The sequence below is a fragment of the Vipera berus genome (genome assembly GCF_964194415.1).
Source record: "Vipera berus genome assembly, chromosome: 9".
Taxonomy (NCBI): domain Eukaryota; kingdom Metazoa; phylum Chordata; class Lepidosauria; order Squamata; family Viperidae; genus Vipera; species Vipera berus.
This window is the reverse complement of record NC_138212.1, coordinates 5,425,977-5,448,591: the sequence shown is the minus strand read 5'-3', so window position 1 is coordinate 5,448,591 and position 22,615 is coordinate 5,425,977. Positions and strand designations below refer to the sequence as shown.

Below are 22,615 nucleotides of genomic sequence, written 5' to 3'. Positions count from 1 at the left end.
TTTGCAGTCAAAATAAAATGTTCCCAGAAGTTATGTGTCATTATTTGGGGGCACAATCTCGGAAGGTTCATTTATCAGTGACATCTATCACGAATGAAGGGGATGGATATATGTGTCCCTGCTCGGTTCCCTTCAAACGTATTCAATCCATTTCCATAAATCCTAAACGGCCTTTCCGTTGACAATGCTGGCTCAGCATCCTTGGAACTGAGGTCCAACATAACTGGAGGAAACCAGATTGAGGAGGGCTTAACACAGACATGTCAAACACAAGGCCCGGGGGCCAGATGCGGCCCGCGAAGTGGTTTCATGTGGCCCGCAAAGCCATCCTGGAAACAGTGAGGGAACGGCCCCCACTGCCTTGGCCCTGGCCCAGAGACCCTCCTTCTGCCAGAGACCCTCAGATCTGTCCCACTCCTGCCCAGGCCCCCATAGGCACCCTTGATGCGAACGATGTAGAGCTGGCCACGCCCACCCAGTAGGCCATACGCACTCTAGCCACGCCCACCCAGCAGGCCATACACACTCTAGCCACGCCTACCCAGTAGGCCACGCCCACCTTGGCCATACCCACTCGGCCCCCTGAGGGCAACTGCAAAGCTGATGTGGCCCTCAGTGAAATTGAGTTTGACACCCCTGGCTTAACAGGACCATCGTGGACTGGAAACCGAGAGAAGAAAATCGAGGCTAGAACTGGATCGCGAAGGATTAAGGAAAGCACTTCTCACCTTCCTTTGGTTAACGCTGTTCTGCAACTGGGCGATCTCTTCAGTCAGAGCTCGACAAGCTGCTTCTTTTTCCTCCTCTCGGTGGCTCTCCCGTTCTAGCTGTTGGAATTCCAGATCTTCATAACATCTCAGGGCTCCTTCTAGCATCTCAGTCGTCTAGGAGAGAAGAGCAGTTACCCTCACTGGATTTCGGCTTCTCAAACAGCACCTTCCAAAGCATTAAAAAGATGGGTGAATCTGATCCAAAAACTCTGCAAAATCCAAACAGGCAGTGCAATCTTCACCCTGATGATGGGGTTGCAACAACCAGGTCTGAAGTCCTTCCACCAAAACTGGGCATTTTTATATTCTCAAACTGAGCCCGTCGTTCAACCCAGTTAGGATCACTTTGTCCATTTTGACTGATCTCAACAGCTTGAGCAGGTCAGGCCCATGGGAACCCAGCTCAAGGTGAAATTCCAAGATCAGAGACCAGATGTGGAAGTCAAAGCAACAGCTCAGAAGAAGACATGTGCTAATTACCATCTGTATTAGGAGAGCTTTCCCGCGGGATTTATGGACGTGAACTATCTCCTGCTGAACACTGTATTTTTTTTTTTAGTAAATCATTTATATTTTCGATTGTAATATAAAATAGGAAAATACAAAAGCAAAAGATAGGGAACAAAGGGAAGGGAAGGGGAAATAGAGAAGCGTGGAAAAGAGGGGAAAGGCACTGACTTCCCTCTGTTGCAGTAAAATAGAGCATTAACATCCAACCTCCACTTTTTACATTCCTATAGTGGAAAAGGTAACGGTAAAGGTTCCCCCGCACATGCGTGCTAGTCGTTTCCGACTCTAGGGGCCGGTGCTCATCTCCGTTTCAAAGCCGAAGAGTCAGCGCTTGTCCGAGGACGTCTCCGTGGTCATGTGGCCAGCATGACTAGACGCCAAAGGCACACGGAACGCTGTTACCTTCCCACTGCAGTGGTCCCTATTTTTCTACTTGCATTTTTTACGTGCTTTCGAACTGCTAGGTTGGCAGAAGCTGGGACAAGTAACAGGCGCTCACTATGTTACGCGGCACTCGGGATTCGACCCGCCAAACTGCCGACCTTCCGATCGACAAGCTCAGCGTCCTAACCCACTGAGCCAAATTGTATGAAGTAACAATTTCTATATCAGCAAATCAGTCCAATCCGTAAAACCCAAAATGAAAGCATCATTTTTTCCCCCACCTCAAGCACAAAGTCCAGAAGCGGTTTCCAAGTAGAAACAAAAGATTACTTAGATTCTTTTCTTTGATCAAAACAATCAGTTTAGCTGTCTCTGCTAATTCCAACAACTTTTGCAGCCGTTCCTCCATGGAGGAAATCGAAACATCCTTCCATTTTTGTATGTAGTCGGTCTTGCTGCTGTCAGCCTGCTGAAATACTGTATGGAACTGACAGGCACTTACTTCTTGTAGTTGCCTCCGCATCCGTTCACGCATCGACTCCGGCTGGCTGTTTAGGTGGATCTGTGACTCGGCATGTTGTCTCTGGAGCTCCTCTACCCTCTGACGTTCTCGTTGCAGACGCGCCTTCTCCTACCAAAAGAAAAGCAGGGCAGAGTAGCATCACCACCTTTCCATGGACGATGTAAATATAACCAGCCACTCCTGCTGGTAGGAATAGATACACCTTCCTCACCCAGAGATGATCTGTGCACTGATAAGGCTGCCTGGGAGGCCTCCTTCTCAGCGATGGGGTAACCTCGGAGTTGAATTGGACAACTCCCCTACTCGCTGGAGGCAATCAGGAATTCCAGCAGGTAAATGAGCAAGCTGGAATAGGAGGGATGGATCACTAGCTTCACGGAGTACAGAACGACTTAAAACCATAATTGGAACTGGAAATCGTGTCGTTAAGACATTACAGTCCTAAGTCGATTTCTGGCCTTTTTCATGGCAGTCATTAAATGAACACAGCGGTCGCTAAGTGAACCCATTCATTTGAATGGGCATTTTTGCCCCAAACCAGCAAAGATGTCAGAAAGAAGGACAAAATTTTGTGAGTTACAGGTAGTGGCTCGGCTTACAACCGTTCATTTAGTGACTGATCGAAGTTACAACGGCAATGAAAAAAGGGACTTATGTTTATCTTTCACACTGACGACCGTGGCAGCATCTCCGTGGTCCCCTGATCAAAATTCAGCTGCTTGGCAACTGGCTCATATTTACGATGGGTTGCAGTGTCCCGGGAGTCATGCGATCCCCTTTAGCGACCTTCTGACAAGCAAAGTCAGTGGGGAGAAAGCAGATTCACTTAACAACCGGGTTGCCAACTTAACAATTGCAACGATACGCTTAACAGCTGCGGCCAAAAAGGTTGCACAATGGGGCAAAACGCACTTAAAAACTGTCTCACTTAGCAACAGAAATTTTTGGCCTCAAGTGTGATTGTAAGCTGAGGACTATCCATATAGTCAGGAGTGGGAGGTTTTATGCATTTATTCATTCATTCATTTAGAAAATGTATACAGCCACCCACCTTAAATACATACACTTGGGCAGCTAATAACAATCTACAGACACGCAAATAAAACATTTTTTAAAACCTGAAAAGCAACGTGGCACCCTTCCTTCCTTCCTCTCTCTCTCTCTCTCTCTGTCCCCTTCCTTCCTTCCTTCCTTCCTTCCTTCCTTCCTTCCTTCCTTCCTTCCTTCCTTCCTTCCTTCCTTCCTTCCTTCCTTTCTTTCTTTCTTTCTTTCTTTCTTTCTTTCCCCTGTGGAGTATCATTCCATAGTTTGGTCACTAGGTGGCACTGGACTTGATAAGGTCTTGATGGAGCACTGGCATTTCCTTGTTCCTATTGTGTTGTGAGGCCTAAGTCCAACGATAACACAATACGATCCAATCAAGTGCAGTTCCTTATCTGTTTACACGTAATAGACAGATTCTTGCCAGACTAAAGTTAGAACCTTCTAACTTAATAGATACACCCGGGGAGATTCCTTGAACCCTCTCTAGGAAGCTATTGCTTGCTCCCCCACTCCTTCTCCAGGTGCGCATTCCATCACACCTGTTCTTGCCGGAAAAAGTCATTACAATTTCTAACTAACTTCAGGGCATAAGTATCCTCTCTTTTCATTCCTGTCTCTACTTCACCAAGCCAGTTTGCATATTTATAACATGCAAAAATGGGAGAAAGGAAACATAAACGGGAGATGGATGAATAACTGGATGGATGAGTTGGCAGGCCTTAAGAAGCCAGAATTCTCAGCTGTGTTTCATATCTGTTCTTTAAAGCTTAGAGTGGGATGAACACTATTGTAGAGAGTAAGAAAGATGACCTTGACACAGCTATGTGAGCTATGTACCAAAGCAACAGAGGTAAAAACATAGGTTAAGTTCAAAAGAAACAAACAAAATATGCGGAAGAGACACAGAGGGACACCTCCCTAATTCACATGAATATAAAAGGAGCAGAAAAAGCACAATTAGACTTGCATGGATGTTATTGTAGCCACTCTCAGTAAAAAATAATCTTAGCCTTCCTTTGGAATTAAATTCTGATCTGGTCTGTCTGGTGGGATTCACCACTATAGGAGCCCTGGTGGTGCGACGGTTAGAGTGAAGCATTGCAGGCAAACTCTGCCCATAGCAGGGAGTTTGATCCTGACAGGGTTCATGGTTGACTCAGCCTTCCTTCCATCCTTCTGAGGTAGGCAAAATGAGGACCCAGATTGTTGGGGGCAATATGTAAGTAATGCTTACATGGTAAATCATCCAGTGAGTGTTGTAAAGCAGGGGTCCCCAACCCCTGAGTCGCAAACTAGTACCGAGCCGTGGTCCATTCAGAACCGGAACGCACAAGCAGTGGGCAAGTGTGCGTGCACAGTTCCACTTGTGCACGTGGTGAGTGGCGCACTCGTGCACGAAGCTCCATTTGTGGGAGCGGCAGGCACACAGCTGTCACTCAACAGAACCATCTCGTCTCTCCCACCGGTCCGCAAAGCTGGAAGGATTGGGGACCACTGCTGTAAAGCACTATGGGGTGGTATATAAGCCTATATATATATATATTATTGCTGTTGCTGTTGCTGTGATGAAAAACACACTAGAAATGCATAGAAGCAAGATGGTGATTTTTGTGAGATCATTCAGTTACAAAATCATGAGGTTTGAAAAGACCTTGAAGGCCGTCTATAGTACTTCACTTCCTGTCCATGCAGGGATCCAGATACCATTCCAGACAAGTGGGGTAGTCCAAAAGCGGAAATTTTTCCACCCGAAGTTTGACTAGCCCAGGTGTAGGCAACCCTGGCTCTTTTATGACTTGTGGACTTCAACTCCCAGAATTCCTGAGCCAGCATGGCTCATCTTGGAAACCTCTCTCTTTCCCCTCAGCGTGGCTGGCTCAGGAATTATGGGAGTCCACGAGTCATGAAGGGGCCTAGGCCTAGGCCAGGGGTAGGCAACCTTGGCTCTTTTATGACTCGTGGACTTCAACTCCCAGAATTCCTGAGCCAGCATGGCTCAGCATGGAAACCTCTCCCTTTCCCCTCAGCATGGCTGGCTCAGGAATTCTGGGAGTTGAAATCCACGAGTCATAAAAGAGCCAAGGTTGCCTACCCCTGGCCTAGCCATTTGTCTGGGAAGTTATGAGGACAGAGGTAAAATATCAACAGACCTTCTGATAAGAGGAAATTAAGGAAGCCAAAGGGTAGAATTCAAGTAGGGAAGAAAAAGCAAGCAGGCCAAGAGAAGAGATCAACAGGGATGTTAGAGCATAACAGGTTAACTTTCAGTCCCGTTGGACGATGACCTTCGAAAAGAGATACAGAAATCACAAACAAAATCTTTCCCTTCCAGCAGTTTGAAGTCCTCCAGATAAGTGGAGTCCCATTCCCTCCAGCCAGCAGGGGAATTTATTAGAAATAACTTTGCTAACTTTTCAACCATCAGCCGCTTTCTAATTCACACATCCCAAGCCCCGGAGGGAAGGTGGGATAGGAGTTGTGGGACTGCTACTCCTGTTTCATCCACTGGTAGCTGGAGAGCTACGTAGGGCATACTACTCAAACCCAAGACAAAGAAATAAATACCTTCCAGCCGGTCGTAAAGTGAAGGAAAGGGAGGCAGATGTTTGAAGCAGGACACGCTGAGCGACGGTGCCGGAGGATGGAGCGGTGGGCATTCTGCCTCCTGCTCTGCCTCTCTGGGGCAACCACCCTGCCCTGCCACTCATTCTGAAGCCAGATTCAACCCTCAAACTCTCCTTAAGGAATTGGAAGAGGACAAGCTATGATCTACTTCAAAGCAGCCAGCTGTCCTGATCCAGTCCAGAACTGAAACTGCAACAAGAGCATTTGGGGGGGGGGGGAAGCTATAAGAAAAACTTCCGACAAAGCAGCAGCTCACCTTCTCCTGTTCTTCGCGGCACTTTTGCTCTGTCTGCAGGAGACGCTCTTTCAGTTCCAGCAGCCGTTCCTCCTCCTGCTTCAGCTCCTGCTTCTCTTCCTGCAGTTCCCCTTCTAGCAAGGCACCTTCCAGGTCCATCTGCCAAGAAGAGGAGGAGACAGGTCAGGAGCACCTTGCCAAAACATCTCGACGTGCCCCAATATGTTGACTGACGTAACGTCAACACAGCCACGGGGAGGTTCCAGAGACGCAAAGTGAAGCCTATGAAACGAGAACTAGAAGAATCCCAAGCATGCAAATGTCCAGACTTCCTGCCGGGAAAATGGCTCCCTCCACGGAGGGGAGCACCTTCGGCGTTGGCTGATGGAGATTTCCTGTCCTTGTGGAGCAAACAAGTCCTACTCTGTGTCCCTGTAAAGTGCCTCTGTTCTTCCTTGGGTGTGGGCCGCTCAACACTGGTTTTACAGGTGCTGACTGTTGTCCAATCAGCAACCTCACGATGCAGGGAGGGGACTCAATAAGCTAAGGTGTACCTCTATATTCAGCTCTGTCTTCTGATGATGCAGCTCCTTGAGCCGGTTTTCAAGAGCTGAGATCTTCCTCAGAGCCGCACGCTGGTCGCCTTCAGGATCGCCACCAGTGCTTCCACTACAGGGACCCTCATGCTGGGAAGAGAGTAAGGTGGAACCAGAAGCTTCAAGGCTTAATATTGCATCTATACAAGACTTCCTAAGTTAGAGAAGACTTTTAGCAGTATGGATAGAGCTGGCCATCGTTTACATTTTCACGTGATAATTCAGGGTTTGCTGACATCTGTATTCTGTTCAGGGTTTAACTAGGATGGTCAGCTTTTGAAAACGATATGCAGGTAATGCTCAGGTTATAACCACAGTTGGGTTCACCAAGGTCGGCATTCAGTGAATTGGGCCCAATGACCTTATGACCTTTTTTGCCACGGTTATTCAGCACATTGTTGCTGTTGTTAAGTGAACTACGTGGTCGTTAAATGAATCCAGTTTCTCCCATTGACTTTTCTTATTGGAAGCCACCTGGGAAAGTTGCAAATAGTGATCACATGACCCAGGACACGGCAATGTCATAAATACATGGGGGGGAGGGGTTTTCCAAGCGTCCAAATTTTTATCATGTGACCATGGGGACACTACAACACTGAGAAATGTGAGGGCTGGTTGTAAGTCACTCTTTTTGGGGCCATTGCAATTTCAAATGGTCGCCAAACAAATGGTTGTAAGTGAAGGACTGACTATAATATTCACAATCAATTAACAATACACTTGAAAACCTATTCATTTCAATGTTGGTAAATCTTGATTTTTTTTCCATTCGTATTTTAATCTTCCACCGTCTTTTTGTGTTGTTCCTCTTCTTCCTTCTCTGCTTGTATTTCCCCCCCCCCTAAAATACTCAGTAAAAATGCATCTTAAAAAAGAATCGGGCATTGCACACAACACCAGAGAGCAAGCTTGCGTTCCCTAGCGGCCCTTGTTTTCATTAAGAAAGCTGATGACGTAATCTTACTACACTTCTTGAAACGGCACCAAAATTGCCAACCCAATGAAAAGTGCATCACCACTGCAAGTCCCAAGAAATGTGAGCCCAGGAAGGATATGTTTCTGATAGAAGAAAAAAAAAATCTGTAGCTCAGACTTTAGCTGTCCTTAGTGCTCTCTGAGCTTGGCACTTTTCTTGCAAACTTTTCATTACCCAATTAGGTAACGTCATCCGTGCTGGATGAGAGTGGGTTTGCTCTTATCTATTTCTTGATGCAGCCATCATATCTGGATTTGCTTGAGAGAACACCCCCCACTCCTTTCAGCACGGATGATGTTACCTAGTTCGGTCATGAAACGTCTGCAAGACGTCGACCAAGCTCAGAGAGCACCAAGGATCCCACAAGGTATGTTTTTACTCATTATTTCAACCAGAACAAGATGAGGAGAGAGTTATAAGTTTTATGAGTTGGGCTTTAAGAAAAAAAAGAAGAATTAGGTAAAGCTTTCTTAGCACTGGGTGCCAATACTCACTCCATGTTGGGTGCTCTCTGTGCTACTGGCTTCGTCATCTTCCACGCAACCGCTGGAATGACTTCCTGGTGTGGAATCATTTTCAGAAGAAAGGGAATCCCCTTCGGCATTGCTGGGAGCCGGGGAACCCTCGCAATCTGGTGACTGGCTGCATTTCTGCTCATCCAGAAGTTGACCCTTTTCCAAAGCTGCTGGATAAGGACACAGCTCGGCTTGGTTGAACAGCCCCATAGCTTTGGGGTTGACTGTTTTCAACAACTCATGGATCCTGGGCCCGGCAGCTGTAAGGCACAGAGGCAGTTCCGTCACAAACGTAAGGAGTTTGACAGAATGACAGTAAAAATAAAAAAAAGAGAAATGAGGAAGGCTCCGCCCTAATATATATTGGAGATATCTCGGTTAGAGGTCGGAAAAGATTGTGCTGCTGGAATTCTTTTAATTCTAGCCTTTTCTGATTTAATTAAGGCGTCTCTGTGACAAGCTTGCTTGCCAAAGAAATTGCCTTTAGGCTAAGAACAAGCAGCTGACATGTTGGTTGACTACAATTCCCATATTGGTTCTTGGAAATTATACTTCCGCAATATTTGGAATCTGATAAGATTTCCCACAATGATCTAGTCCAGGGGTAGGGAACCTCGGGTCTTTTATGACTTGTGGACTTCAACACCCAGAATTCCTGAACCAGCTGACATGCTGACTCAGGAATTCTGGGAGTTGAAGTCCACAAGTCATAAAAAAGCCAAGGTTGCCTACCCCTGGGCTAGTCCAATCTTTTGAGTAAGCCCACGAATCAGTTACCAGCCAATAGTACAGGTAGACCTTGACGTACGACCACAGTTAAGCCCAAGATTTCTGTTGCTAAGTAGGACAGCTGTTAAGTGAGTTTTGTCCCATTTTACGACCTTTCTTGCCGCAGTTGTTAAGTCAGTAACACCATGGTTAACTGAATCTGGCTTCCCCCTTGACTTTGCTTGTCAGAAGCTTGCAAAAGGTGATCACATGACCCTGGGAAACTGCAACCGTCACAAATATGAGTCATTGGCCAAGTGTCAGAATTTTGATCACGTGACTGGTGAAGCTGTGATGGTCTTAAGTGTGAAAAAACAGTCGTAAGTCATTTTTTTCAGTGCCGTTGTAACTTTGCTCACTAAACAAACTATTGTAAATCAAGGACTACTTTTAAAAGTTTTGACCTGATCAGCTATGCCAACCTTGGGCTACATACAACATTGTAGACACCATACAAAATAGTCTGTGCATGCGTGTGTGTGTGTGTGTGTGTGTGCGTGTGTGTGTTTATGTGTGCGCTTCACCTGGTGATTCTACAAGTTGAATCATGAATGTTATCCTTTCGCTCTTTGTGTTATTTTTTTAAAAAATATTGTTATATCTTTAAATTGTTATCTGCCCTGTAGCTAATTCTGCTGAGATCCCAGAGGTAGTGTCCCAACTATTCCAATGCACAAAACAGAAAAAAGAACATGTGAAAAAAACAGGAAATGATTGAAAGACTTCGTGTGAACGGAGAGAAAGTTTGATCCGTTCGGAACTAGTCATTATCAAGTCAGCCCCAAACCCTTAGGGCAGGGGTCTTCAAACTTGGCCCTTTTATGACTTGTGGACTTCAACTCCCAGAATCCCTCAGCCAGCATGCCTGGCTGAGGAATTCTGGGAGTTAAGTCCACAAGTCATGAAGGGGCCACATTTGAAGACCCCTGCTTGTGGACTTCAACTCCCAGAATTCCTCAGCCAGGCACGCTGGCTGAGGGATTCTGGGAGTTGAAGTCCACAAGTCATGAAAGGGCCAGGTTTGAAGACCCCTGACCTAAGGGGGTTTATATGTTAAAGTCAGCACACTGATGTTGTGTTAAATCTGTTATACTCTCCCTCTGCAGATACTTTTTTCCCCAAGTCTTACATAAATAAACAAGCAAGAAACTGGTTCTGACATTCTTGGGAGACTGGTCTCCTGAGCAAGAAACGCCCTTTGAACACAAAAACAACTCATAAAGAAAGAAAAAAAAACCAGAACTATTAATTAGACTAATACAAATGCCAAGTTAATCCCTCCAGCTGTAGGATGCATGCTGGAGCCGGCAGCTACAAAGGGAAAAGAAGACCTCTCTTAGAACAATCTGCCAAAATTGCTCCTCTGGCTTTGATCGCTTTTATTTTCTCCTGATGGGACAATATCGCTTAGGAGATATTTGTAAGTCCCAAACCATCATCCTCCCATCATACCAAAAGCCAATTCTTCTTCCTGTCCTTAAGACTACAGTGGGCAACTGCGGCCCCTTTATGTCTGTGGAGCTTCTCAGTCCTCCAGGCCATGGTTGTCCCAAAGGTGCTTTTCCCAAAGGCGACTGGACTTTCGTTGTTTTTCCTTGAAGACGTTACGCTTCTCATCCAGGAAGCTTCTTCACTTCTGAAGACGCCACTTGGATGAGAAGTGAAATGTCTTCAAGGAAAAACAAAGAAAGTCCAGTTGCCTTTTGGGAAAGCCTCTGTACAATTACGGCCCCTTTACAGCTTGTGGACTTCAACTCCCAGAATACCTGAGCCAGCAGGATTCTGGGAGTTGATGTCCACAGATAGTAAAGGGGCTGCAGTCGCTCACTCATGCCTTATCTTATGATATTATTTAGTCATCTGAGATGGATAAAACCAGTAGTGGGATTCAAATAGGGTGAAAAACCGGTTCTCTGTGTGGATGCCACTTCCAGAAGTCCATTCTGGGCCTGGGCAACAAAAAATTAGCTACCAGTCCTACCGAAGTGGTGCGAACCGGCTGGATCCCACCACAGGAAGGGAAGGAAGGAAGGAAGGAAGGAAGGAAGGAAGGAAGGAAGGAAGGAAGGAAGGAAGGAAGGAAGGAAGGAAGGAAGCAGTAGTGGGATTCAAATATGGGAACAACCGGTTCTCTGTGTGGATGCCACTTCCGGAAGTCCATTCTGGGCCTGGGCAACAAAAAATTAGCTACCGGTTCTGCCGAAGTGGTGAGAACCGGCTGGATCCCACCACGGGATAAAACCCACAGAGATGGTCATATCTTACTTCAGGCAATTACACATGGGTGACGATCCCCATGCTTGGGACAAGAGGTGAACTGATCCTTGGTTTGACTTCAGGAGGAGAAAACATAGCATCTTGCCCAAAGTTTTCACCAGGCTAACAATGGTAGTTATTCACACACGGCTCGGGGCAATGTGCATTTTGTCAGTCTCACCTGCTTAAGCCAGACGGCACAGTACATGTCACACTGGTGAGACAACCGCATAAAAATATATTGGATGCTGCCCAGACAATTGCAGTTACTAAGTGGTGTATATGTAGATTAAATAAATAAGAATAGTACATCGGCTTGACATCCAAAGGGGAGGGGAGGAGGAAGAGGAGGAGGAAAGACATATCAATATCTAACACACAATAAGAAAGTAAAAATCGGAAGTGTAGCCCATGAGAGAATTTTCTTGTAGAAAGCTTATTGAAATAAGGAAGCTTAATTTAATTTTAGGTAAACTCATCCATTATTGTTTGTTCTTCTGATTTGTATATGCTTTAAAACAATGATCCCAGGTTTAGCCAGGTGGGTTTATTTCCTGATGCTGTTAATTGCACACCGTTTTAATCCTAAATCTGTTTGCACCCAGCGTGGCACATGGTTCACTTACACATCTTCAATAAATGGGTGTCTTCTTCCCTAAAATTAATTCTGCTGACTGCCAGCAGTTCGATCCTGACCGTCTGAAGGTTGACTCAGCCATCCATCCTTCCGAGGTCAGTAAAATGAGGGCCCAGATTGTCGGGGGCAAGAGGCTGACTCTGTAAACAGCTTAGAGAGGGCCGTAAAGCACTGTGAAGCGGTATATAAGTCCAAGGGCTGTTGCGATTACTATTCCTCCATTGACTTTGCTTGTCAGAAGCCAGCTGGGATGGTCAGACATGATGATGCCATGACCCCATCCATCATAAAGACAGGCCAGTTGCCAAGCACCCAAATTTTGATCCCATGACCATGGAGATGCCGCAAAGGTCGTACGTGGGAGACCTAGTCATAACTCACTTTTTTCCAGTGTCGTTCACTCCCTAAATGAATGGTTGCAAGTCAAGGATACCTACGCCAGGAAGTAGATGATCAGTGAAGACATTTCTCAGAGGAATCCATACACTCGTTTTATGTCATTAACAGGCCCCGACTCGTTTTTCTCTTCAATTTCCACACACTTTGCTGACTCCACCTTTCTACCTGGTGAGGCAAAGTGGCCTGATCCAAGATCACAGCTCTGATCACATACTCCTTGCCACCATCTTGACTTTTTGACCCCCTTGAATATGGACCTTTCCTCCAGCCTTGAATGTGGCCCCTGCAAAAGTAGGGGACCCCGCTGTTATTTTTAACCTGATAGCAGCAGGAAATGATTGCAGGGCTATCCTACTGGAAAAACATTTCAGCGGGGATGAAACTGATTTTTGATTTTCATACAAGATTTTGAAGGAATGTGGTTGTAGCTTTCCAAAACCAAAGGGTAGCCATGACCCCAACACGGTCGGTGACCTCCATACCCTGGAAAAGAGGTTCACAGCTCCACAGATGGAGGACTATTCCCCCAAAGTGAGTGGGGATAGAGCCAGCTTGAGGAAGGGAAGGGGGTGATCAGGAGTTTTAAGGAGCAAGGTTGATGTTATAGACCTAATTTATATTCCATCTTTCTTCAAGTGCTCAAGACAAAGACAACAGTTCTTCCTCCATTTTGTCCTCCAGCATTCTGGTGAACATGTTGGGCTAAGAGGGAGTCTGAAGTCCTTCCCCACAGCTTCTGTGGGTGAAGAGAGATTAGAATCTGGATCTTCTCATTCTTAGCTCAGTACCTTCAGCACCACCCACCCTGGATGTTGGACCGAGGGGGAATGGCTGGTTCAAAGTCTTGCCAGGAGTTCCCATGGCTGAGGATGACCTAGAACCGTGCTGGCGAACCTATGGCACGTGTGCCACAGGTGGCATGCAGAGCCCTCTCTGTGGGCACGTGTGCTGCCGCTCCAGTCCTAGGCCTGCAGTTGGGTTTTATAAAACCTTTTCGCTTTAGGCCTCCGCTGCCGTGTGCAAAAAAGAAAAGGTTCAATTGATCAATTTCAACTTCTTGCGGGGAAAAAAAAGATCACACAAAGTTGGAATTGATTGATTGAACTTTTTAGTCCCACCCCAGTCTGCCGTTACCACTGCAGCCACACCCACCCAATGGGCCACGCACACCCGGCACCTGACGATACATAAGTGGGCTTTGGGTTGCAGTTTGGGCGCTCGGTCTCTGAAAGGTTCGCCAACACTGACCTAGAACCTGGGTCTAATTGCTCCTAGTTCAACGTTTTCATCACTATACCACCCTGCCATCTCTAAGACCCAAGACACTTATTTTAGCCCTTAAACCATCCCCCCAAATTCAAACGAAGCTGTACATTTTGGGGTCACCACACTCGGCTGTTGTTCTTGGAGGTCACAAAAAACATGTTGGTGTGGTCCCCTGGAGCATCCTTTTTTCCCCGTCCCTATCTTAGCACTACAACACTAGCCAGTGTACAACACGTGCATTCAGCATCCACCTGCAGACATGAGGTTAGAGCTTAGGACATTCCAGAAATTGTCTTCTGAGTTATCTACTGAGGGACAATGAACCTCACTTGAAGAGCACACGGGTTTCTCCCTTGTTATCACTCCTACCTTCTTTCCACTTGAGATGCCTTCATGTAGGACAAAAATAATAACAAAGTCAGTGTTTTTCATAGGTGCCAAGAAACAGACCAAGAAGAGCCTGAAGAACAGCAGAAACAGACCAGCATCTTGTGTAGAGCTAAAAAAAAATCCTTTAGGGCATTTAATGTAGGCCTTCGTGCCCCTTTAATTTTCATCCGGAAACCCTTTTTGCTGTGAGCCCCAATTAGGACTTTCAACATGAAGATCGGTGGAGCAGAATGGCGACTTTCAATTTTGGCTTAGCAGGTTGTATGAACCAGGCGCTGGAGATTGTAACTCAAGGTTGAAGGCTCTGGCTCATGTGTTAATTACGACAATTATGGTTTATTCAACAGAGTTCAAAACATCATAACTTGGCAGAATTACTAGATGCAGTCTGGAATAGTTGGGCAGGCAGTGTTTGGATAATACTGAGATGTTTAAAGACCCAAAAGCAACCCATTTGAAACTTGGCTTGTTTTGAACCAGCGTATTACGGCTTAATGTCTTGTGCAAAACCAGTCTTTTCTACTAATTTATGATTGAACAGTTGATGTTTGGGACAGTCAACTATTTCCCCAGGACACATGTTTCTCTGGTGTGCTAGTAGCACAGTCATGAATGAGGGTGAAGCTTCGTTCTCCGAGCTTTTGGGTTGGTTTCCAAATGTTTTGTTATCAGCCCTAGGACTAGGTAATGTCTTCAGCGGAGTTTAGGGGACGTCAGTGTCAACCCTGCTAAAGATGTTACCTAACAAAACATTTGGAAACCAACCCACAAGCTCGGAGAACAAACCTTCACCCTCATCCTACACCGGAGCTACAGATATTTGCCACTATTGCACACAGCCACGGATGCCCATCAAACAGGGAGTAGCCACCTTCCTAGGGCGCCCAGTCACCCCATTAGTGACTCGGAGGCTGTTCCCCCTCCTGTAATGTTGTTAATACTACATTGCAAAACCAAAACTAAAAATATGCCGCAATGTCCTGATCCGAGAGAGAGAGAGAGAGATGGAAGAGAGCAGGTGCATGGGACAAGCTAGTTGGGTTGATCAGATCTGAACCGAATTCCCACTAACCCAGTGTTCCTCAACCTTGGCAACTTTTAAGATACAAAACAGAATAACAGAGTAGGAAGGGACACTGGAGGTCTTCTAGTCCAACCCCCTGCTCAAGGAGGAAACTCCTACTACACCGTTTCAGACGGATGGTCCGTCCAATCTCCTCTTGAACTCCTCCAGGGATGGAGTATCCACAATTGCTGAAGACAAGCCGTTCTCCTGATTGATTGTTCTCACTGACGGGAAATTTCTCCTTAGTTCTAGGATTTAATGACCTTCTTCCTGTTACTTCTTCTCTCACCCTCAGGTGCTTTGGAGCAATACTGCCTGAGGAATTCTGGGAGTTGACGTCCACACATCTGAAAAGTTGCCAAGGCTGAGAAACACTGCGCTAAACCTTGATGCGGAACAGGAGCCACTGGGAATGCCTAACATGCTCACCCCAGCTAAACATCATAGGCAAGGGATGCCAACTGGCTTAATGCTGTGTTTTGTAGGTCCCAATATCTAGGTGTATACCGTATGGTGTGAATTTGTCCACATTAATTATGCCTTTTGAATTCATAGTTTGAATCCATAAAAAAATCTGAGTTTCCATCACTTTTTTCCGTTTTAATTTCACGCAAGCTCCTTTGTCTGTTCTCTTCCCTCGCCCAGAATCTCTCGTCATCTAGTCTGGGTTTGGGAAATTGGAAACGAAGGTAATGGGACTTAGAAGACGGTATATGAAAAAGGTAGACATTGCAGGTCCTACTTTGCAAAGAAGAGCTCCTCCTAAAATAAGCATAGATTTGCATAAGAGTTGAATAAGGGATGTAAATGCATAGATGGACATTTACAAATAAAAGCTACTCACTGTGGGTGAACCAGATCTTCACCAGGCTAACTTTTCAGAACGCCCAGCCTGCCTCCTTGAGTTCCAGGATGGAACAAGGCGGATGTAAATAAATATACTGATTAAATATAGAAAGGGTTGGCCAGGTCCCAGCTTCTTTAAGAAGACTGCTTACCAAGGAAGGCACTGACTTCCTAAACAGGTTGTGAGAAGGAGTAGGCAACCTCGGCTCTTTTATGACTCGTGGACTTCAACTCCCAGAATTCCTGAGCCAACATGGCTCAGCATGGAAACCTCTCCCTTTCCCCTCAGCATGGCTGACTGAGGAATTCTGGGAGTTGAAGTCCATGAGTCATGAAAGAGCCGAGGTTGCCTACCCCTGGGCTAGCTCAATGCTTTGCAAGCTTGGCTTCAAGTTGGACTCCAACTCCCAGAATTCCTCAGCCAGCATGCTGACTGAAGTCATGAGGAAGGCTAGAGAATTCTGGGAGTTGAAGTCCACACATCTTACAGTTTCCAAGTTTGAGAAACACTGAGTAGGCATACTGCAAGTAGGCATACTGCAACTCACTCTTATGTCTACTCACTGATAAAAGTGTTGTCGTGAAGAACTCAGTGGCCTATGAATAATGCATTCCTGCTAAAGGCCTCGGTTCCTTTGGATTGAGAAACAAAAGGCAGGTGACAGGTAAGGCTGGTGGCTGATATCATCCTCATGGGATTTTTTTCGTCCTTCCTTTTCTCTTTTAAGGTGTGTTTAGGCCATCAAAGAGAGCATAAAGCCATTAAGATACACACACACATACATCAACCTTGCTGACAATACAAGGTTGGCAAACTGTAACTGGAGTATAGAGGAGGCAGCAATGGAAAAGTTGACTGTTGAGACCTAATTAAATTCAAGCAGGATCAGTTCTTTTATATACAACATAACCCACAGACCTGTAAGCTAAGCCGTTTAGAATAGAGGTTTGGAAGAAAAAGAGAAACTACTTTAAAATATAATTAAAATGAACCAGATAAAAATGAGCAATGATCACGGAAGTCCAAAGGATAATCTGAAATTGTTAGGTAGCAATTAGAGGTTAAAGAGAAGAGAGAGAGGGAGGGGAAAAAAGAGAAAAAGGTTATTAGAATACTTTTGCCTTCCTGCCTTCCTTCCTTCCTTCCTTCCTTCCTTCCTTCTCTCCTTCCTTCCTTTTCTTTCTCTCCTTCCTTCCTTTTCTTTCTTTCTTTCTTTCTTTGCGCTAGGAATGTGGTCCATTGCTCTCTAGTGAAATCTCAAACAATTTTTAACTTGTTTTAGGAAGATCAAAGCCCACAGCCCCACCTTATAATTTATTCCTATAATTTCTTGCCCAAGAATCTAATCAAGAGTGAATAAACCCATGCCTTCCTCACCAGGAATGTTAACTAATTAAATAAACCCAGAGATACTAATCATATGTAGCTTTCATTCAGGGATTCCTCAGTCCTAAAACCTGTGTAGCTATATCTACAAATAAAAGTAATTGTTCTGAGGTGGGGTTTTGTAACAGCACATATTGTCATGTTGAAAGAGAAGAGGAACACCTCTGCACAAATAAGCAGTTATCTAAAGATCTGGAAACAGAAATGGAAGAATCTCAAACCTCTAGATCAGGGGTCCCCAACCCCCGGTCTGTGGACCAATACTGGGCCGTGGCATGCCAGCATCCGGTCCACACAAACAAGCAAAGCCCCATCCGCAGGATGCAGGCAGCACACAAAACCACACACCCTCCGGTCTGCGGAAAAACCTCTCTCCATGTAACCGGTCCCTGGTGCCCAAAAGTTTGGAGACCTCTGCTCTAGATCCCCATTTCTCAACCTTGACAACTTTAAGAGGTGGAGACTTCAATTCCCAGAATTCTTCAGTCTCCCAGAAATGCCCAGGTGGCAAAAGTTACAATTAAGAAGCCCACTGGTAAACTTCCAATCTCATAGAAGTCTCTTTGTCCTATTTCATACGATTTTTTTTTCTTTGTATTCTGAGGACAGATGGTGCTTAACTTATGATCACAATTGGGACCAGAATATCTGTTGCTAAGCTAAGCAACTAAAATTGAGTTGCGGCCAACTTTACAATCTTTTTTGTGATGGTTGTTAAGCAAGTCACTGCAGTTCTTAAATGAATCATATGGTTGTTGAGCAAATCCAGCATCCAACTTGGACTGCTTGTCAGAAGCTGGCTGGGAATATCACAAATGGCAATCACATAATCCCGTCGTAAATATATGTTGGTTGCCAAGCGCCTGAATTTTTATCATTGATAATGGAAACCCTGCAATGGTCATAAGTGTGAGGACCAGGTTGTAAGTCACTTTTTTCAATGCCATTGTAACTGAATGATCATTACATGAAGGATTGTAAGTTGAGGCCTACCTGCACAGGAGAATGTGTTTTGTCCTAGTGGGGAGTGAAGTTTTATGCATCATAGTCTAAAATCAGTATTTTTCAACCTTGGCAACTTTCAGGTAAGTGGACTTCAGCTCCCAGAATTCCCCAGCCAGCATGCTCCATACTGGCTAGAGAATTCTGGGAGTTGAAGTCAGCCATCTTAAAATCCCCAAGATTGAAAAATGCTGCTGTAGCTCATCGTTAAACCGGACAGAACATCACCCTGTGAGACAGTCCTCCATCTTCTGCATAAAAGCTTCTAACGATAGCTAGACAACCTCAGTGGCATGAACCAAATGAAAATTCCGCCCCCACACGTTAAATAATTCCCATCTCGTGTGATTTTACCAACCAAAATTGGCAACTCTAAGTGGGAATGAAACAACTCGCCACAGCCAACTCACCACAGGAAAACTCACTGCAGGACAATCCAACAATTCAGTTTAATTATTTAAGATATTTTTAAAAATATTTTATTTTTTTGTCATTCACATTTCATTTTGTCTCTCCTTCGGGATCCTTTCTGTAATGTTTCTGTCCCAGTATTTCTTCAATATTAGTGTAACTCTTGTCCCGCGGCAAGTTTTCCCGTGGTGCGTTGGCCGTGGCAAATTGTCCTGTGGCGATTTGGCTGTGGCTAGTTGTCGTAGACCCGCTCCAAGAGTCTCAAATAAAGCCTCAGGTTTTATACGTGGGAAAGAAAGAATCAAATCTCTGATCTGGCCCAAGCCACTCTCCATTAAGACCTTGCACAAGCTGCTGTTCGCTAAGCCTAGCTGCCTTTCGTGGGTTGCTTTAAGGATAAATGACAAATTGTCTCTCAAACGGGGCCAGAAAGCAACTGAAGCCCATGATCTGTGGCAAGAGCATTGCCAGATTGACGTCAAAATCCCCTTTAGCAAGAGATTTGTCTCTGCTCCAGCAACTTAGCATCTGGCTTAGATCCTTGTGGCACCCCGAACAGGCCGCTGGGATAAACTGCTTTGCTCAGCTATTTTCAAGCCGGTTGAGCAAGGGAGAAACCTACACACATGTCACATTAAAACGATAGTGGTAGTGTCTCGCTACAGCCCGGCAGGACGAATTGCCTGCTGGCTGGGCTCCAACACAACTTCTTTTATGGCGCAATCTTCTCCAACCTGCCAGAATTCTTGATCATTTGCCTGTTCAACCACCTTTCTGCCTTCGCGTCATATTACGAGCCCGTAGCCGATGCAAATTTTCCTGGGAAAAAGTCAACATTGCTCAGAGCAGCCCCTAACTGACAGCCATCCTTGTCACAACTTGCAAATGTTTCTTCTCAAGCATGAGACACGCTCTCTTTTAACCTGTGGATTCCCCTTCTGGAGCTTTCCAGCCCCCAAAGCGACCCACAGCCACTTTCATCTCCTCTACGGATGGAAAGTTTTTGATTCAGCTCCACAATCCCCATTTCAAACTCCAGAAACAACAAATGGGTCTTGCATTGCTTGCTTCAGACCCTGAACGCTGCACAGAAGGAATCCAGCTGACTGGGGAAATAGTACCTTATTTGGAGACCCACCAACCACTCCATTCTGCTTCTGTTCCCAGGGGATGAACCCCAGACAATCTGCCCCTTTTACCAGGAATCCCAAGGTCATTATCTTTGACCCTTCCCAAGTTCTCCATGCCTGGCATTCAACAACATCCAAAGCCAGACACACACACACACACACCGCCCCCATTCCTCGGGGTGATTCCGGAGATATTTTTCCGAGTAGAGCTGAGCGTTCATTCAATCAATTCAGTCCAGTTTACTGGGGTCCAAAACCAGGACAGATAATGAACAAATAAAATTTAACATCAAGTTAAAATAGAGTTGTACAGTATGTGAAATCCAGGCTATTGCCCATAACAATATTAACTGATAAGGTAAACCTTAAAATGATATCAGGTATGGTGTCTAAAATTACAACAGAGTGAAAAGGTCTGTCTATTAATTTCAGCGAAGTGGTAATATCTAAAATTTAAATGAGTCATAGTTACACGGAATGCTTTGTGGGAGATTGGCACATCAGAGCTGGACGGACCTTCTGTACAAACCTATATATAACAAGAGGCACTTTGTCTATAAGCAGCATCTGGGCATACAGGCTGAATCTGGATGAATCTGGGAGATCATGTACAGAGTGCATTCATTCACTCTCATCCAAGGAGAAAGCACGCAGCTGCTTTCTCTTCTTGGATCCAGTTGCTCCCTTTTCCAATCCAATCAGATGCTCTCCTCCTCAACAAGGTGGTGGGGGGAGCGGCTGGGGAGTGTGTGTGTGTGTGTGGGGTGTCTACTTCCCCCGAATTGCCCTTCAGACTTTCTCCTCTACCCTCCGCGACTGCTTTTCCTCCTTCCTCCTCCCCCTTTTACCTGCCCCCCCCCAGCTACTCCGGGCTTCTCTCTCCATCACCCTTTGTCATAGGGGAGGGGGAGGGGGAAAGGTCTTATTATCCCCAGGTGATAGGCAGCTGCCACTCACCTGGTTAGGGGGCCCGTTTCTTGCAACTTGCAAGCCCCCGGCGGCCAGACGTCCTGCTGGCGGAGAGGGGGGTGGTGTATGCCTGCCTTCCTCCCTCCTTGCTCCGACGTGCAGCGGCTGCTCGGCTTCTCGCACTGCTTCAGCCTGCAGTGTCAGCCTGCCGGAGCTGCCGCTCGACTTCCTGGTTTTCAAACAAGTTTTACAACACGGCTTTGGCAAAACAAAACCCGTGACGTCACAGCGCTTGTTGGAAGGGGTTTTTTTTTGGGGGGGGGGGTAACTAGCTGCCCTGGACACTTTTGCTCCGAGTTGATGTGGGGGGCGGTGGGGGGGGGAAGAGAACTAGGAAAATCACAGCTTTGCTATGATTTGGGGGGGGGCCTCTGCCTTGCCATGGGGGAGGAAAAAAAGGGGCTTCTTAAATGACAGCTTAGTACAGGTGGGGAATTCACAGCAGGCCCAGATGAATATATAGAATATATGTGGGTATATGCAATTTTTTGGGGGGAGGGGGGATTATATTTATGTAGTGTAATATCGGAGGTGGTAACCCCCTGAGGGCTGTATGCAACGAACTTTCTTTTGAATGTATGCCCATTAATGGACATTCAAAGTGACAATAAAGTGATTGTTCTATTTATTCTATTCTATCTGAGAGCTGCGTGCAACAAAACTTCATTTTAATTTGGCCGATCAGTGTCCGTTCAAAGTGACAATAAAAGTGATTATTCTGTTTATTCTATATTCTATTTGAGAGCTGCGTGCAACTAAATTTCATTTTAATGTAGGCCGATTAGTGTATGTTCAAAGTGACAATAAAAGTTATTATTCTGTTTGTTGTATTTGAGACCTGAATGCAACCAAGTTTCATTGTAATGTATGCCGATTAGTGCACATTTAAAGTGGCAATAAAATTATTCGATTCTATTCTATGACAAGCAGGGAGAGAACTGAGTGCAAAGGTTGCTGCGTTTTGGGGGGGGGGTTGGTGTGTTTTTTTTTGCAGACAAGTTCAAATACTTCTGACTTTTTATGTCAAAGAACTAGTGGGGGGAAAATGGAGGTTTCTGGATGATGCTGAACTACAACTCCCAGCATGACGCATTCTGGGCCCTGCTGGAAGATCTCTAGACCAGCCTTAGGATTCTATGAATCTGTAAGAGTCTCCTTGCTTGAGCAGGGGGTTGGACTAAAAGACCTCACAGGGCCCTTCCAACTCTGTTATTCTGATAAAAGTTGCCCACCACGGCTGGATCTAAAGCCGGGTATGTCGGGGCTGCCAGCCCTTAAACCTCTAAACGTTCTTTCAAATTTGCTAACTTTAAGAGGAGGTGAACCTCAACTCCCAGAATCCCCCTGTGGGTTGAGTTGTTAAGTGGATCGTGTTAAGGGAATTTGGATTCCTCCGTTGACTTTGGCAGAAGATGGCTGGCAAGGTCACAAAAGCTGATCCTGGGATACGGCGACCGTTGTAAATACCTGGCAGTTGCCGAGTTACACGATTGAGGGGATGCTGGGACAGTCATAAGTGCAAGGACCAGTCATAAGCCACTGTTTTCAGTGCCGTTGTAACTTTGGTTGGTAAACAAATGCTTGTAAACTGAGGACTAGCATTTGCAGGAAGAATAGCAGAAAGAGGGAACGCCCTCATGTCCGTTTCTCCATTCAAGTAGCTTCTTTTTCCCACAACTGGCAGCCATCATTTCTCCTTAATAATTATATATTATTTATACCTTAATAATAGAGGAAATGGCTATTTATGCTACCATATAATAAATACCTGTGGAAGCAGGCAAGGAGGTGGCAGGAAAAGTGACTCCACCCTGCAAATCGTAACTGATTCTTTTTGTTGTTGTTGTTGTTCTTCTGTGTTGTTGTTGTTCTTGTTGACCACACAATCAGCCAGATGTTTAGACTCGATT

General features: G+C 45.6%; 1 protein-coding gene across 2 annotated transcripts in view; it reads right to left on the bottom strand.

Annotated features, from left to right (window-relative positions):
• Window positions 1–22,615, bottom strand: part of PHLDB3 (pleckstrin homology like domain family B member 3) — a 41,543-nt gene that overhangs the window by 14,778 nt on the left and 4,150 nt on the right. Inside the window, exons 1-6 of one of the 2 annotated variants that reach the window (XM_081334898.1) lie at window positions 20,694–20,835; window positions 8,158–8,438; window positions 6,646–6,777; window positions 6,113–6,250; window positions 2,167–2,295; window positions 729–884 (exon numbers count right to left, since the gene is read on the bottom strand). In XM_081334898.1, coding sequence (XP_081191024.1) covers window positions 729–884; window positions 2,167–2,295; window positions 6,113–6,250; window positions 6,646–6,777; window positions 8,158–8,388 — 786 coding nt within the window. In that variant the 5' untranslated portion in view covers window positions 8,389–8,438; window positions 20,694–20,835. Of the gene's footprint in view, window positions 1–728; window positions 885–2,166; window positions 2,296–6,112; window positions 6,251–6,645; window positions 6,778–8,157; window positions 8,439–20,693; window positions 20,836–22,615 lie in introns of those variants that run through there. The other variant, XM_081334897.1, reaches the window with a different exon arrangement.